General features: G+C 40.4%; 2 protein-coding genes across 2 annotated transcripts in view; both read right to left on the bottom strand.

Moving 5' to 3' along the window:
- LOC311628739 (GTPase IMAP family member 7-like) overlaps window positions 1-12,403 on the bottom strand; it is a 322,213-nt gene extending 309,810 nt beyond the window's left edge. The window contains exon 1 of the mRNA XM_084896253.1: window positions 12,384-12,403. The gene's annotated coding sequence lies outside the window, so the exon portion shown is untranslated. The remainder of the gene's footprint in view (window positions 1-12,383) is intronic.
- Window positions 4,005-12,469, bottom strand: LOC311628732 (GTPase IMAP family member 7-like). Its single transcript, XM_084896235.1, has 2 exons — window positions 12,384-12,469; window positions 4,005-5,468 (listed from the first exon to the last, which is right to left on the bottom strand). The coding sequence occupies exon 2, from the start codon at window positions 5,426-5,428 to the stop codon at window positions 4,541-4,543; it is 888 nt and encodes a 295-aa protein (XP_084752361.1). The 5' UTR covers window positions 5,429-5,468; window positions 12,384-12,469; the 3' UTR covers window positions 4,005-4,540.
- Between the last annotated feature and the right edge of the window lie 683 nt (window positions 12,470-13,152).

The raw sequence follows: 13,152 nt of genomic DNA, 5'->3' as shown, positions 1-13,152 counted from the left end.
GGGTGGGGATGGGGAGGTAGGTGAGGGCATATACAGGCAGGGGGTAGGGGAGGTTGGGGGGAGGTCAATGGGGAGAAAAAAGGAGACATATGTACTACTATTTGTAATCTTCAAACATTAAAAAAATAAAGGAAAAAGTATACTTTTTAGAAACTAAATATATGTATCTGTATTTCTGTTTGTGTAACAGAAAAATACTCATAAAATAAATGCAAGTATGGGCCTAACCAATGGACAGAGAAAACAGGGGAGTGAGGGCATGAGGGGGGAGGGAGGATGGAGGGATAATGGGGGAATAGGACATATATGTAAGACCTTAATCAATAAAGAAAATTTAAAAATAAATAAATAAAAACATAGATGAGTCTGCTCTTCTAAAAGCATATGTTTTTGAGAGACAGACTCATAGATAGAGAGTAGGTGTCATGAGCATAGGGAGCTAGGGGAAATGAATAAAAAAGAAAAATAAGAAAAAAATAATGAACAAGGGCAACAGTGAGGTGACTAGGTGTGTTGAGGGAGGTGGAGAATGGGGGATATATGATGAAAGGAGATCTGACTTGGTGTGGTAAACAATCCAATAGAGTGTACAGAATTATGCACCTGAAACCTGTGCAATTTTGTTAACCAGCGTTACCTCAACAAATTTAATACAAAGAAAAAATAAGTTTAAGACAATAAAATTGAGTTACTGTACTCATCCCAAAAATAAATAAATAATCAATCAATCAAAGCATATGTTGGTTAAAAATCTCCCAGGAATAATCTGAAAGCAACTCACATATGGAGGGCAGGGAGAGACCTAAGAAAGAGGTAGACCACTCCAGGTAATTAGGTAGCAGTTCAATAAGCCAGAGAACTTACTTACAAGGCTTGCATTGAGTGGCCCAAAGACAAATATTCTCAGCAGCTGCCTGCCAGATCTGAAAAGTTGATATAGAGCCCTTAGCTGGGCCTAGTCATGTACAACATCCAGCTGGTCTCAGCAACACATGCCTAGCTTCAGGCTGTGTCCTTGAGGCAACTCCTGGGAAGGGAAAAGGCAAGCTGAATGTACCTTCCAAAGACAGCTGGTGTGAGCCTCCAATTGCCTTGGTCCATACTTTGGGTCAACTGGAGGTCACATCTTCTCCATGACCTTGTACAGTGTAGCAGAACATATTGGGTTCAAAGGAACACAGTCTTAATGGGGGAAAAGTTATATTTTCCTTTGAGACCAGTAACGGAGACAGGGGAGTAATTTCCAAAGCTCTGCCTCTCCTAGGGAGGCTTATATATTCAGTTTGGTAAATTACATGTTTATTTCTTCATTATAACTGGATAAAGTTATCAGTCATGGGTCAGATCAAGTTCATCCCTGTTAGAGTTTCTCTGCAGAATGCTGTGCTGCATTTTAGCATTTAGTAAGAACAGCCCAGATTTGAGAGCATTGCCCCATTTATCACCAACACTCCATTCCTGGTTACCAGCTCCTACAATTTAATATGCCCCCACCCCTTCTGCTGTGTGCTCCAAGAGGTCAGCAAGGGGCTTCACTAGCATGCATGTGGCTCATTTGATGGCTGCTCTCTCAGATGTCATAGCAACAATACAATCACATGTGAGAGAAAATGCAAGCTAGGACATCAGTTTCTAAAATCAGGGGCATCTTTTTCTACCCAGAAACTTATGACTCCATCTAGGGACTTAGAAAGTGTACTGGTCTAGGGGGCAGATCACTCAGGGTATTGACTGGTATTCCATGTGATTTAGCAAACATGGTACATTGACAGAATAATCAGGTATGAATGCAAAACATTCTGCTTGAGCAATGACAAAGTTATCAAGAGAGATATTCTGGTGTCAGAAACATTAGAGGAAATTTTTACAAAAAACAATAATAAAGATCAGGGCATTTCTGAAAGACAAAAGAGTGATTATCATTAAGACTTCTCTGTTAGGATTCTAGCAGCAGAGATGTTCCACTCTAGGTAATTGGGAAAGTGTCAAGTGCATGGTTTCCTACAAGCCCCAGACTCAGGGATGCAGGTGACAAAGTAGACTGCTTGCCACAGTGAGGAAATTACAGGCTAACCCTAAGGGGGCGAGGCCTGGAACCCACACCTTAGAGAAGGTGTGACCTTCAATTTAGCATTGCAGCTGGTCTGAGATTAACTTGCAGGGAGAGAGACAAGAGAACAAACACCAGACCTCGCTTTTCTATGCAGAAGAAATCTCCTGCTTGGACTTCCCATTGGCAGAAGTTAAGCATCAGTCAGAGAGCCAGAGATCCCACTAATGTTGTTAGATAGGAGAAGGGTCAAAATGTATGGCCCATTCTTACTAAATGCTACTCTGGTTACACATTAAATTTATGAGAACTGCTGGAAACAATATGAGCTTGACAAGAACTCAATAGGAAAAATGTAGCCAGCAGAAAATGAAAATAAATAGGAGAGGAAGAGAGAGAGGAAGAGAGAGAGGAAGAGAGAGAGAGAGAGAGAGAGAGAGAGAGAGAGAGAGAGAGAGAGAGAGAGAGAGAGAGAGAGGGGAGAGAGAGAGAGAGAGAGAGAGAGAGAGAGAGAGAGAGAGAGAGAGAGAGAGAAAGGTATAGTTGACTAAATAGTGTAAAGAATGGCTAAGCCTTTCCCTCTGGAAAGACAGAGCTTTTGATATGAATCCCCTGTCTCCTTAACTTGCTACAAGTAAATAAAACTACCCTGTGACAACCATGTCTCCTTCTGGAATAGGACACCCCAAGTGGAGAAGCCCTTGAGTTTGGTAATAATATGATCCACATAGATCAGCCTCCTGGGACAAAGAGCCAGGTTGAAGGAGGGCAAAGCCTGGACCTACAGATGCAAATGAAAAATATTTAGCACATTAGATATTTTTAAGTTATAGTCAGGGACATTTTGGAAGGTATCTAAAAAAGAAGAGAGAACATTGAGAATTTAGGAACTTAGAAACATCCACGTGTTACCAGACACATACTGGCCCATAGTGTGTGAGTTCTTGACGTGGTGCAGGAAAGAGGATGCTCATTAAAGCTGGGAACAATGAAATAAAAGAAGGATTTAGGATAGAAGAAGCAACAGCAGAGAGCTGTTGGTTCTAGAAATATTATAGGAAAGAAGTGAGCCAAGGTGGGACTGCTTCAGCTCTGTGGGAAGTCAGGGCAAAGGGGGCCTTGGAGACAGGATCAGGAGCTGAGGTTGGGTGCCACTGCCCACTGCTCCCCTGGTTGCAAGTCCCTCATGGAGATGCAGAGTTTAGGGAGAAATAAAAAGTTCATGACTGGTATAGGGCATGGGCTTGTGCAAGAGCGAGTTTTTGTCTTGAGGACATTTTATCCTTTCTAGGTGCATTTTTAATATGCTGATGCATCAAGGTAAGTGTATAGGGGAGTTTTGGATTATTCTTTTGTCTGTTTCACTGCTGTATTTTGTCCTAATTGTGCCTGGCTTTGATGTGGTTTTTGATATTTTCCCCTGACTTCATCTGCCTTTGGGATTAGCTGGCACAAATGGCATGAATTGGGTCTTTGTGCTCTACTTCCCAGACCAGTCTGATTAAAGCTATGTATTCTCTGGTTAGGGAGGAGATGTATAAACCAGTTGCTCCCAGCCCCTGGTTGAGATTTTGTGATTAACAAACTAGCTATAAGCTGCCCATCTACTCATCTCAGTTTTTTTATTCCATTCATCCAGGAATTTTCCTAGCTTCTTATTCTCTTGCCTCACATGGACCACAGAATCATCTTGCTGGAGAAACCAACTGCGTCATTAACAATGTACATGCAGACATGGACTGAAAAATGTGCATGCTAACACTTGAAACATGAAGGATTTCTGATTTGAATTTTTCTAAATTGAGTCTGTGAACTCTTAATAAAAAAATATTATTGCCTGATTATGCCAATTCTGTAACTTCTTCCATTTGTTAGCATTGTGGGTATTGGAGGTGAGTGACAGGGAAGATGCTGGTGGCTACTATCACAGAATAACAAACCATCCCCAAGTCTAGTAGTTTAAATCAACAAACTTTATTTTTCTCATGAATCTGCAATGTGGGCAGGATGCAGTGGGGGTGGCCTATATTTGCTCTTTGTTGCTTAGTCTGAGGTGGCTCAGTTGGCATCTGGAGAATCTGCTTCCATGTTGCCTCACTTGCCTGGCTGTCAAGTTGGTTCTGCTGGTAGATGAAAGACCAGCCAGGGGAGTGGGCCAGTGACTTCAAATCCCCTTCACATGGCCTCTCAATGGGCAACCGGGGTTTCCACACCACATGGCTGCCAAGTGCCAAGCCCACAAACCCTAGGGAACAGAGAGGCATTTTTCCTATCTCACTTTTGAAGTCACAACCACACACTAGTTGTCAAAGCAGTCACAAAGGCCATTGAATATCAAGTTATGGGATAAACCCTATAATTCAACAGAAGGAAAAATAAACTAAGATAACAAGAAGAATGGGTGGGATAGAATACATTGCTGTAGTCATCTTTGTAAAATATGATTAACCACATTAACAAATCATACTAAATAAAGAAATAAAATTTACATTATTTTCCAAACATATTCCATACTTTTGAAAATGATTTCCAAATCCAATTAACAACATCTTTAAGTATATTTCTTCCCGCTTCTTCCTTAATATTTTTAATTTTTTCATTATAGTCCTCCAATCTTTTTTTTTCCATCTCCTCCATTTCTTGCTCTGATATTTCCCCCTTAACATATTTCTCTTCAATTAGTTTATTTTCTTTCTGTAATTGATCAGCATAGATTTTCTTCAAGGCCTCTTCCTGACGTTGCAACTTTTCCCCTATATTCTTGTAGATGGCATCAGAAAAGTGAGCCCCTCCATTCTCCTGTACCACTTCTTCTATCAGCTTCACCAGCTCCTGCAGTTGAGCTTCCTTCTCAGCCTCATCTGTGCTTTTGTTATAGAAGGCACAGCAGCGGTTCCCACACTCCTTGATGATGCTTTGCAGGTTTACCTCTGATTCTTCTATAAACTCATGCAGTGTGAGATCACCCAATTCATCTTTGCGAGTGAACAAGACAATCATGTGCTTCATGGCTTTCTCCCCAAAGAGGTTCTTGATCAATGCAACTGTTTTCTGCTCCTCTTCAGTGTAGCGGTCTAGTCGTAGAACTAGGATGATAGCGTGGGGCCCAGGGTAGGAGTAGAGGACACACTCGCTGATATGCTCACAGGTAGTCTTCAGTGTCTCCTTGGTGTCAAAGAGCCCTGGGGTGTCTACTACAAGAAGTTCCCTCCCCTTCCAGTGTCGCACAACTGTACGGCATTTCTTGGTAACAGCATGAGCAGAAATTTTAGATTCAAATGTTTTTATGCCAAGGATGCTGTTTCCTGTTGCACTTTTTCCACTTCCGGTTTTCCCCACCAGAACAATCCTCAGAGTGTTGTCCTCACTGGCAGCCATCTTCCTTCAAGAGACTCTGGGGTACAGGTACCAACAGGACCTCAACGAAGGGAATGAGAAGGGAAAAGGATACTTAGGTAAGTGGGGACCATTCTCAAACCTATTTTCTTTGTTCTTTTCCTCCATGAAAATTTGTAATCACCTATTACTCATCTGGAGGAAATAATAAAGCAGACTTTTCCCACAAAAGAGTACCATGTCCAGGTGCTTTCACAGGAGAATTCACAGGAGAATTCACTCTACAACATGGATCATCTCAATATTAAATGAAATATTCCTAATCATATAAAAGAAGAGGGAAATCTTTCAATTCTGTTATGAATCAAGCGTGATGCTGATTCTAAAGGCTAATAGACATTTGTCCAATAAATCAAGCTATGAACCTATTTCATTTGGAAATATTCATAAAACAATTATTGTTACAACACATCTTATTAATAGATCAAGTAGAAAATTACCTAGTGTAGTCAAGCAAGACATTTGACTGAATTAAAATCTGACCCATGTTTAAAGCATTTTATACATTTGAATTATAGATAATTATCTAACATGATCTTATATAAGTATAAATTTAAATTTTTTATCATAACTTTTTCCCCTAGATGAGAAAGAGTGGATTATAAAGTTAAAAATAATGAGTTAAAAAGTTTTCGGATGAAGAAAAAGTATACATTTCTCTAACATTATTTATAGTGGAGACCTGGCACACAAAATTTGTGCACTGAGTGAGGAGTCTCTCAGCCCAGCCTGCACCCTTTCGCAATCAGGGGGCCCTTGGGGGATGTTCGCCCACCTGCTCACTGCTCCTTATCATTTGATGTGTTGTTCCTTAGCACTACTACGGAGGCAAGAGAGGCTCCTGCCACCTCTGCTATGCTCACCAGCCAAGAGTCCAGCTTCTGGCTGAGGGGTACTCCCCTTGTGGGAGCACAGTGACGAACAATTGACATCTCCTGCATTGAGCGTCTGCCTCCTGGTGGTCAGTACATGTCATATCAGTCAGTCATTCCACTGATAGTTCCACTGTTTAGTTGATTTACATATTAGGCCTTGATTATATAGGACTAGAGGCCCGGTGCATGAAATTTGTGTAAGGGGGGAAGGGGATATCCCTCAGGCCAGCCTGCACCCTCTCCAATCTGGGACCTTTTAATGGATGGCCTACTACCCTCTCACAATCAAGGACTGCTGGCTCCCAACTGCTCACCTTCTTACCTTCCTGATTGCCCATAACTGTGTCTGCCTATCAGCCTGATCACCCCCTAACCACTCTTCTGCCAGACTTATTGATGCCTAACTGCTCCCCTGTCAGCCTATTTGCCCCTAACTGCCCTCTCCTACAGACTTGTTCCCCCCAACTGCTCTCCCCTGCAGGCCTGGGTCCCTCCCAACTGCCCTTCCCTGCAGGTCCAGTCACCCCCTACTGCCCTCCTCAGCAAGCCTGATCAACCCTAACTTCCCTCCCCTGCAGGCTATATCACCCCGAACTTCCCTTCCTCTCAGGCCTGGTCCCTCCGAAATGCCCTCCCCTGCTGGCCTGATTGCCCACAACTGCCCTCCTTTGCAGGTCTGGTCCCTCCCAATTGCCCTACTCTGCTGGCCATCTTTTGGTGGCCATCTTGTTTCCACATGGTGGCAACCATTTTTGACCACATGGGGCAGCCATCTTCTGTGTTGGAGTGATGGTCAATCTGCATATTACTATTTTATTAGATAGGATAGATGCCTGGTGCACAGGTGGGGGCCTGCTGGTTTGCCTGAAGGGTGTCCTGGATCTGGATGGGGTTTCTTGGGGTGTGGGGTGGCGTGGGCCAGGGGCCTGTGGTGGTTTTCAGGCCAGCCATGACCCCTGGCAAACCAAGTGGAGGTCCTGGTATCTGGGGTTTATTTATCTTCTACAATTGAAACTTTGTAGCGTGGAGCAGAGCCAAGCTTTCTGCTCACTCTATAGTGGCAGCCATTTCTGTTGGGACTTAGGTATCTGCTATAGTTGAACTTTGTAGCCTTAAGTGGAGGCCTGGGCCAGCCAAGACATGCAGGAAGCTTGGCTTCCTCCATTATTGGTGGCAACCCAACCCTCCTGCTCTTTTGAGCTCCAAGGCCACCATTTCTGTTTGGAGTTGTGTATCTTCTATCATTGAAACTTTGTAGACGTGAGTGGAGGCCTAGGAAGGCAAGAGCAGGTGGAAAGCTTGGCTTCCTCCATTGCCAGGGAAACACAAACCTCCCTCCTGCTCTCTGTGACCATAGCCATCTTTGTTGGGTTCATTTGCATATTTGCTCCTCATTGGCTGGCAGGCATAGCTGGTGGGCATGGCTTGTGGGTGTGGCAGAGTGGTGGTTAATTTCCACATTACTCTTTTCTTAGATAGTATAACTATAATGTTAAAATTTTTGTCATCACCATTGTTTTAAGCCTGTAAAAAATAGTGGGTTATAAAGTTAAATGGTAAATTATAAAGTTCATTTGGATGAAGAAAAAAAGAAAGTTATTCAGCACAATGAAGAAAAAGAACAAGGAGGGCTAACTCTGCCAGGGGTCAAGCATTGTAATTTCTGTGATTACAGAAGTGTGATATTGTTGTACCAGTAGAGAGACCTGTGAACCAAAAACAGAAAATTCAGAAACAGACCAAATTAATCATTTCTTATTCATTTATATTAAATTCAATTACACTGTGTTACAGTTAGATTCCATAAGACAGAATACCACATCAAGGAAGCTAACGATGTTGTAATAAAGCAACTTTGGGATAACTGTATAACCATACAGAAAAATAAATAAAAAATTGCATCCATTGCTTCCTGCCAGTCAAATTGCAAGCAGATTAGAAGTTTAAATGTAAAAAAGAGAAAAAAGCTTATAAATAAAAGAAAAAATATGTGGATAACTTACTGTATTTGTAACCTAGAGGTAAGAAAATATTTCTGAGACTTGAAATAGAGTAAAGAAAAGGATGAATAAATGTGATAACATAAAAAAAATCACGGATAATGTGGGATAAAAACACTTTTGAAAAATTAAAGCAAAAATGTCAAATTAGGGGCAGTAATATTTTTCAGCTTACAATCAAGGGGATAAATGTTCCTGCTATACACAGAAAATCAAAGGTACAGAAACAAAATACCAGTAACTTGATAGGAAATGGAGGAAGAGATGGGAATAAACATTCAGAGAAAAATTAATTTAAATGTACTTTGAATAAATCAAAAGTATTAACATACATTCAGAAAAAAAGAAATCAAAACAAAAAAATAAAATGAATAAAATATTAATTAAATTACACCTCTATTTCTGAAGTGAGATAATATTTAACACCTCCATGTTTGGCAAAAATTCAACATTTGCTAGCATAATCTGTTGGCAAAGGTATGATGGAAACTGGTCCTCTCCTGCATGGCTGGTGAGAATGGAAAAACAGTCCAAACCCTACAGAAGGGAAGTCAGCACTATGCTGCCAATGTACATATGCATTTTCTCATTCATTGTCAATTTTCCATTTTAATATTTATTCCTTAACTACACTGAGAAAAATACAGAAAAATGACTCATCATGCTATTTATTGCATCATTATTTGTATTAGCAAAAGACCAAAAACCTATCAAATGCCTATCAGTGGGGACTAGTGTATTACCTAAGATATAGTCACACAGTGTAGGACTATCCAACTGTGAAATGTGTCTCTCTGTACAATCATATAGAGATCTCCAGGATACATCATTAAGTGGGGGGGGGGGGAACATGAAGAAAATAATGAGAAAATAATGTAGAGTTTATCTACCATTTCTATGATAAGACAGAATGTGCACTACATATATAAAATATAATACATATATTTTTCATATAAATGAAAAGGCAATAGCAGTATACTCTAAAAACTAAACCAAAAACTTTACTTAAATGGGAATGGGAGAAGCAGGGTGGAGGGAACAAGGACAGAAACAGGAAACTGGTTACACTAAGATTTCATGGATTTGATCTTGTACATAATTACACAAAAATATATATATTTTAAAATTCTAAAATCGAAATGAAATGTCAAACTCTAATTGTATATTGTGGATGGATGAATTGGTCTAAGACACTTAAAAAAGCAATAATGTTATTGTTCATCTTTAGTGTTATTAACTTAAGTTTAAAAAATAAAATTGTTTTCAAAAATCCTATTTGTGGGTTTGTGTGTGTGTGTGCGTGTGTGTGTGTGTGTGTGTGCAGTTTTGAAAATCTTTGAAAAGTAATAGAGATAATAATGAGCCTGGTGCAATGACCACCCTTAGTGCCTAGAGTGTGGTTTTCAAATGCTATTTCCCACCAAAATTAGAGTTTTATTAATAATTCCTGATTCTAGGAATAGGCAGAAAATGCTTCAGTTGAGCCTTCACTCTCTTGTCAACAAGAAAGCAAAGATGCTCTCAAAAATCACTGGGATCTTATGGAAAGGACTTAAGATCCAACCTCAAGAGAGTGTAGCTGGATATTGATGGGGCAATGTGAGCATTGATAATAACTCAAATGAATCAAAATATATCAGGTATTTTAAATTGCATGCTTTCATAACACTGTCTTCTACTTAAAACAGGCAATCACTCCCTTGGAAGGGTGCTAAGAAAGCATCTTCTTGTTATGAACATTAACAAAAAAAAGGGGGGGGGGAAGAATTGAGCATTTATCTTATCCTTCAGATACTACTGTACTTTGTGGAAATGAGAGAATGGTTGGAGGGAACTTTTTTATAAGATGTTTCCATCTAATAAGGTAAGAATTATAGAATTTTATATCATCACTATTAGTTTTGATTGAGGAATTGAGGAATAAATCAATACTCTTCCCCTGGGAACTGGCTTTTCAAACTATTTCACTATGGACATTCCCTTTGCTGAGACCACATTTTACCTGTGGTGACCACATTTCATTCTTTCCCCCTCACTGGGGGCTGGAACCATCCATGCTCAGCCACCTGGTGTGGGGATGATTGAATAAATTCATAATCCCTCACCACTATGGCCTCATGCGTTCCTCCTTTGGTGACCTAACAATCACTTCTGATCCTCAATGAAATATAGGCCATCGTTAATGTCCATTAATGTCAAAGAAAATGACATTATGTGCCTTCTGACGAAAGTTTACAGCTGAATCTATAATGTATTTCTACCAAATAGTCAAACCTGAGTCAGATCAAGCCTCTCCTTAAATAATTTCACCAGAAACAATGGAACTAGAAGAGTGGGTGAAATGACACTGTGAGAATGTTAATCAACAAAATGTAAACTGCCTGGTTCTTTTGGGAAAAAGACTTCCTCCTTCTTACACAAAGAAATTTTCCAGGAAGAAACAGAGAAGATGAGAAAGCTATATATTAAATTAAATAAAAGAGAAACCAAACAATTGCAATTTATGAATCTTAATAGGATCCAACTTCAAACAGTCTTTTAAGTTATGAGACAACCAGGGAAATGTGAAGACAACTGTTAACTTTGTAAAAAAATTCTATTTACTTTTTGAAGTCTGATTATGATCATATTTTTAAATGACTTCAAATATTTACTGATAAAATGAAACAATGATATTTGCTTCAAAATAATGTGGTGTGGCTGGGGAATGATGAGTATATAAAATCTATACACTATGTTATAGATGAAACAACATTGGCATCACTTAATAATTGTGGAAGCTAGGTCTAGCTACATGAAATTTCCTTCTAATGTCCATTTATCTTTGAGTAAATTAACATTTTTCAACAATAAAAATTTGATATGTATGTAATATAACCACTGTTGACATTCTAAATCAAGCACTCTGATAATTTTTTATACATTATCTCACCTATTCCCCTATAATAGCCCCTATAATAATAATAATTTTATTATTCTAACTTTTTAAATAAAGACATGATGTGGCTTGAAAATGCTGAAACACTTGCCCAAGGTCACAGTGCTAACAGGTATTGGGCAGAGCAGGCATCAAATTCAAAGTCTGTCTGACCACCTTCCCTCCTAACCACTGCACACAATGGCCTCCTTCAGTGTCTTCTCTGGATTCTAAAATTACATCAAATCAGAGCTAGATCAAGAGAGGGCAGGGAGGAGAGTCCATATTCTTTCCAGAACAGAACACTTTAGGAAACCTGTAACTACACCAATAAGCGGAGGGTTTCATATACATTTTTCTTGCAGAATAGCCAAATCTTTATCAATGACACCCCCTCCTCATCTCACATGTCACACTACTCAGATTAGAGTTTCTCTCTGCTGAATGATGGAAAGGATTCAGCAACTGCAGTCCAGATTTCCTCTGCCCTTAGTGGCATGGGCAACCCCCTAGAGTCACCAAACTCTCCAGGATCCTGCTTCTTTTTGGGTAAAAAGAGGGAGTTAGACAGGTCAGTCTCTATATTGCCTTCAAGATTTAAAGCCCTGCCTTGGGGACACTCATTTCCTGGCCAGGTAAAAGGAAGGCTTGCCAGGCAGCCCTCAGTGTTTTTCACAGCAGCAAATGGATTGAATGTGCACCAGTTAGCACAAATGTGTCCTGTTCAATATGAGACTTGTAACATCTATAATACTAAAAGGGTTATATACTAATTAGACCAGAGGTCCTTCCAGACAAAGCTGGGGCCCAAGGGAAGTGAGCCCATGTCTCAGAGGCATGTAGGCTGCCAGAGGATGGAAGCCATGGTCCATGGTGCTGGAGGGAAGCTGGCGCTGGCAGCCCGGGGAAGGAAGGCCTACTCTTGCAGGAATTTTCATGCACAAGACCTCTAGTTGTACTAATAAAGCTCCTGACCCCCTCCCTACCTTCCTTCACTACCCTCTGACAGCACACCCCTGCTGTACTTCTGGCACAGAATCTGATCCTTCCTGCGACCAGAACTCACACCATGTACACTCCATTGACCTACTGCCCAAATAACTCTAGTGCTGAGAAGCACTGAGTCTGCTTGCAACCAGACTCACCTTTTCAACCAGTTGATGAGTTCTCAGATTTTCTCCAAAGACACTCTGCAAGCTGGTGCTTTTGTTTTAATTGTGAAGAAAAATTGTTCACACCCACTGAAACCACGGAGGCAGAAAGCATAGATTGGGTGGAGCCAGTGGAGGAACTGTTTGCTTTTAAAGAGACAGTAATATTTCTCCTAATTTGGTGGGTGCTTCCATCTTTCCAAGTTGAAACCTTTTCCTTCGTGTGCTTGCTCTTGTACCAAAATTACCAAAGCTATATTTGGTGTTTTGGATTATAGTAGTGGATCCAAAGACCCTTATTAAATGACATAAATATTTCCCCAAAAAGCCAGGCACAGTGTCTGCTACCTTCCCTGGTGCAGTGGGAGACTGTGGGGTCATTCTGGAGGAAGAAAGTTGGACATGGGTCTTGGTGTATCCTGGGGTCTTATTAGTGATGGCACTATATGGGTTTTGAGTCTGTTCTCTCAGGAAGGTCTCAAGCTACTCATTTAGAAATTATCAAAACTCAGGTACAAACCAAAGGGGCATAAATCATTGGGAGCTAAGTGGAAAAGAGGAAGGAGAGGCCTGGGAAATGTCTTCCAATGATCACAATCTCTCCGTTATTATTATTTTAAAAATATGGTTCTTGTATGATTAAAAGCATACATTGTATGACATATAAAGATGCACCCAAGGAGTAAATGCAACCTTCCCTCCCACCCTTCCTAACTTCTCCTTCTCCAGGCCCAGACAGAGGTAGTTTATCCTAGATTTACCA

The sequence above is a fragment of the Pipistrellus hanaki genome (genome assembly GCF_964339955.1).
Source record: "Pipistrellus hanaki genome assembly, chromosome: 10".
NCBI classification, from domain to species: Eukaryota; Metazoa; Chordata; class Mammalia; order Chiroptera; family Vespertilionidae; genus Pipistrellus; species Pipistrellus hanaki.
The sequence above is the reverse complement of the archived record's forward strand: the minus strand, read 5'-3'. Positions and strand labels throughout refer to the sequence as shown.

Excerpts from the sequence above, each read along its gene's own strand:
- LOC311628732 (XM_084896235.1), bottom strand. The coding sequence starts at position 5,428 with ATGGCTGCCAGTGAGGACAACACTCTGAGGATTGTTCTGGTGGGGAAA.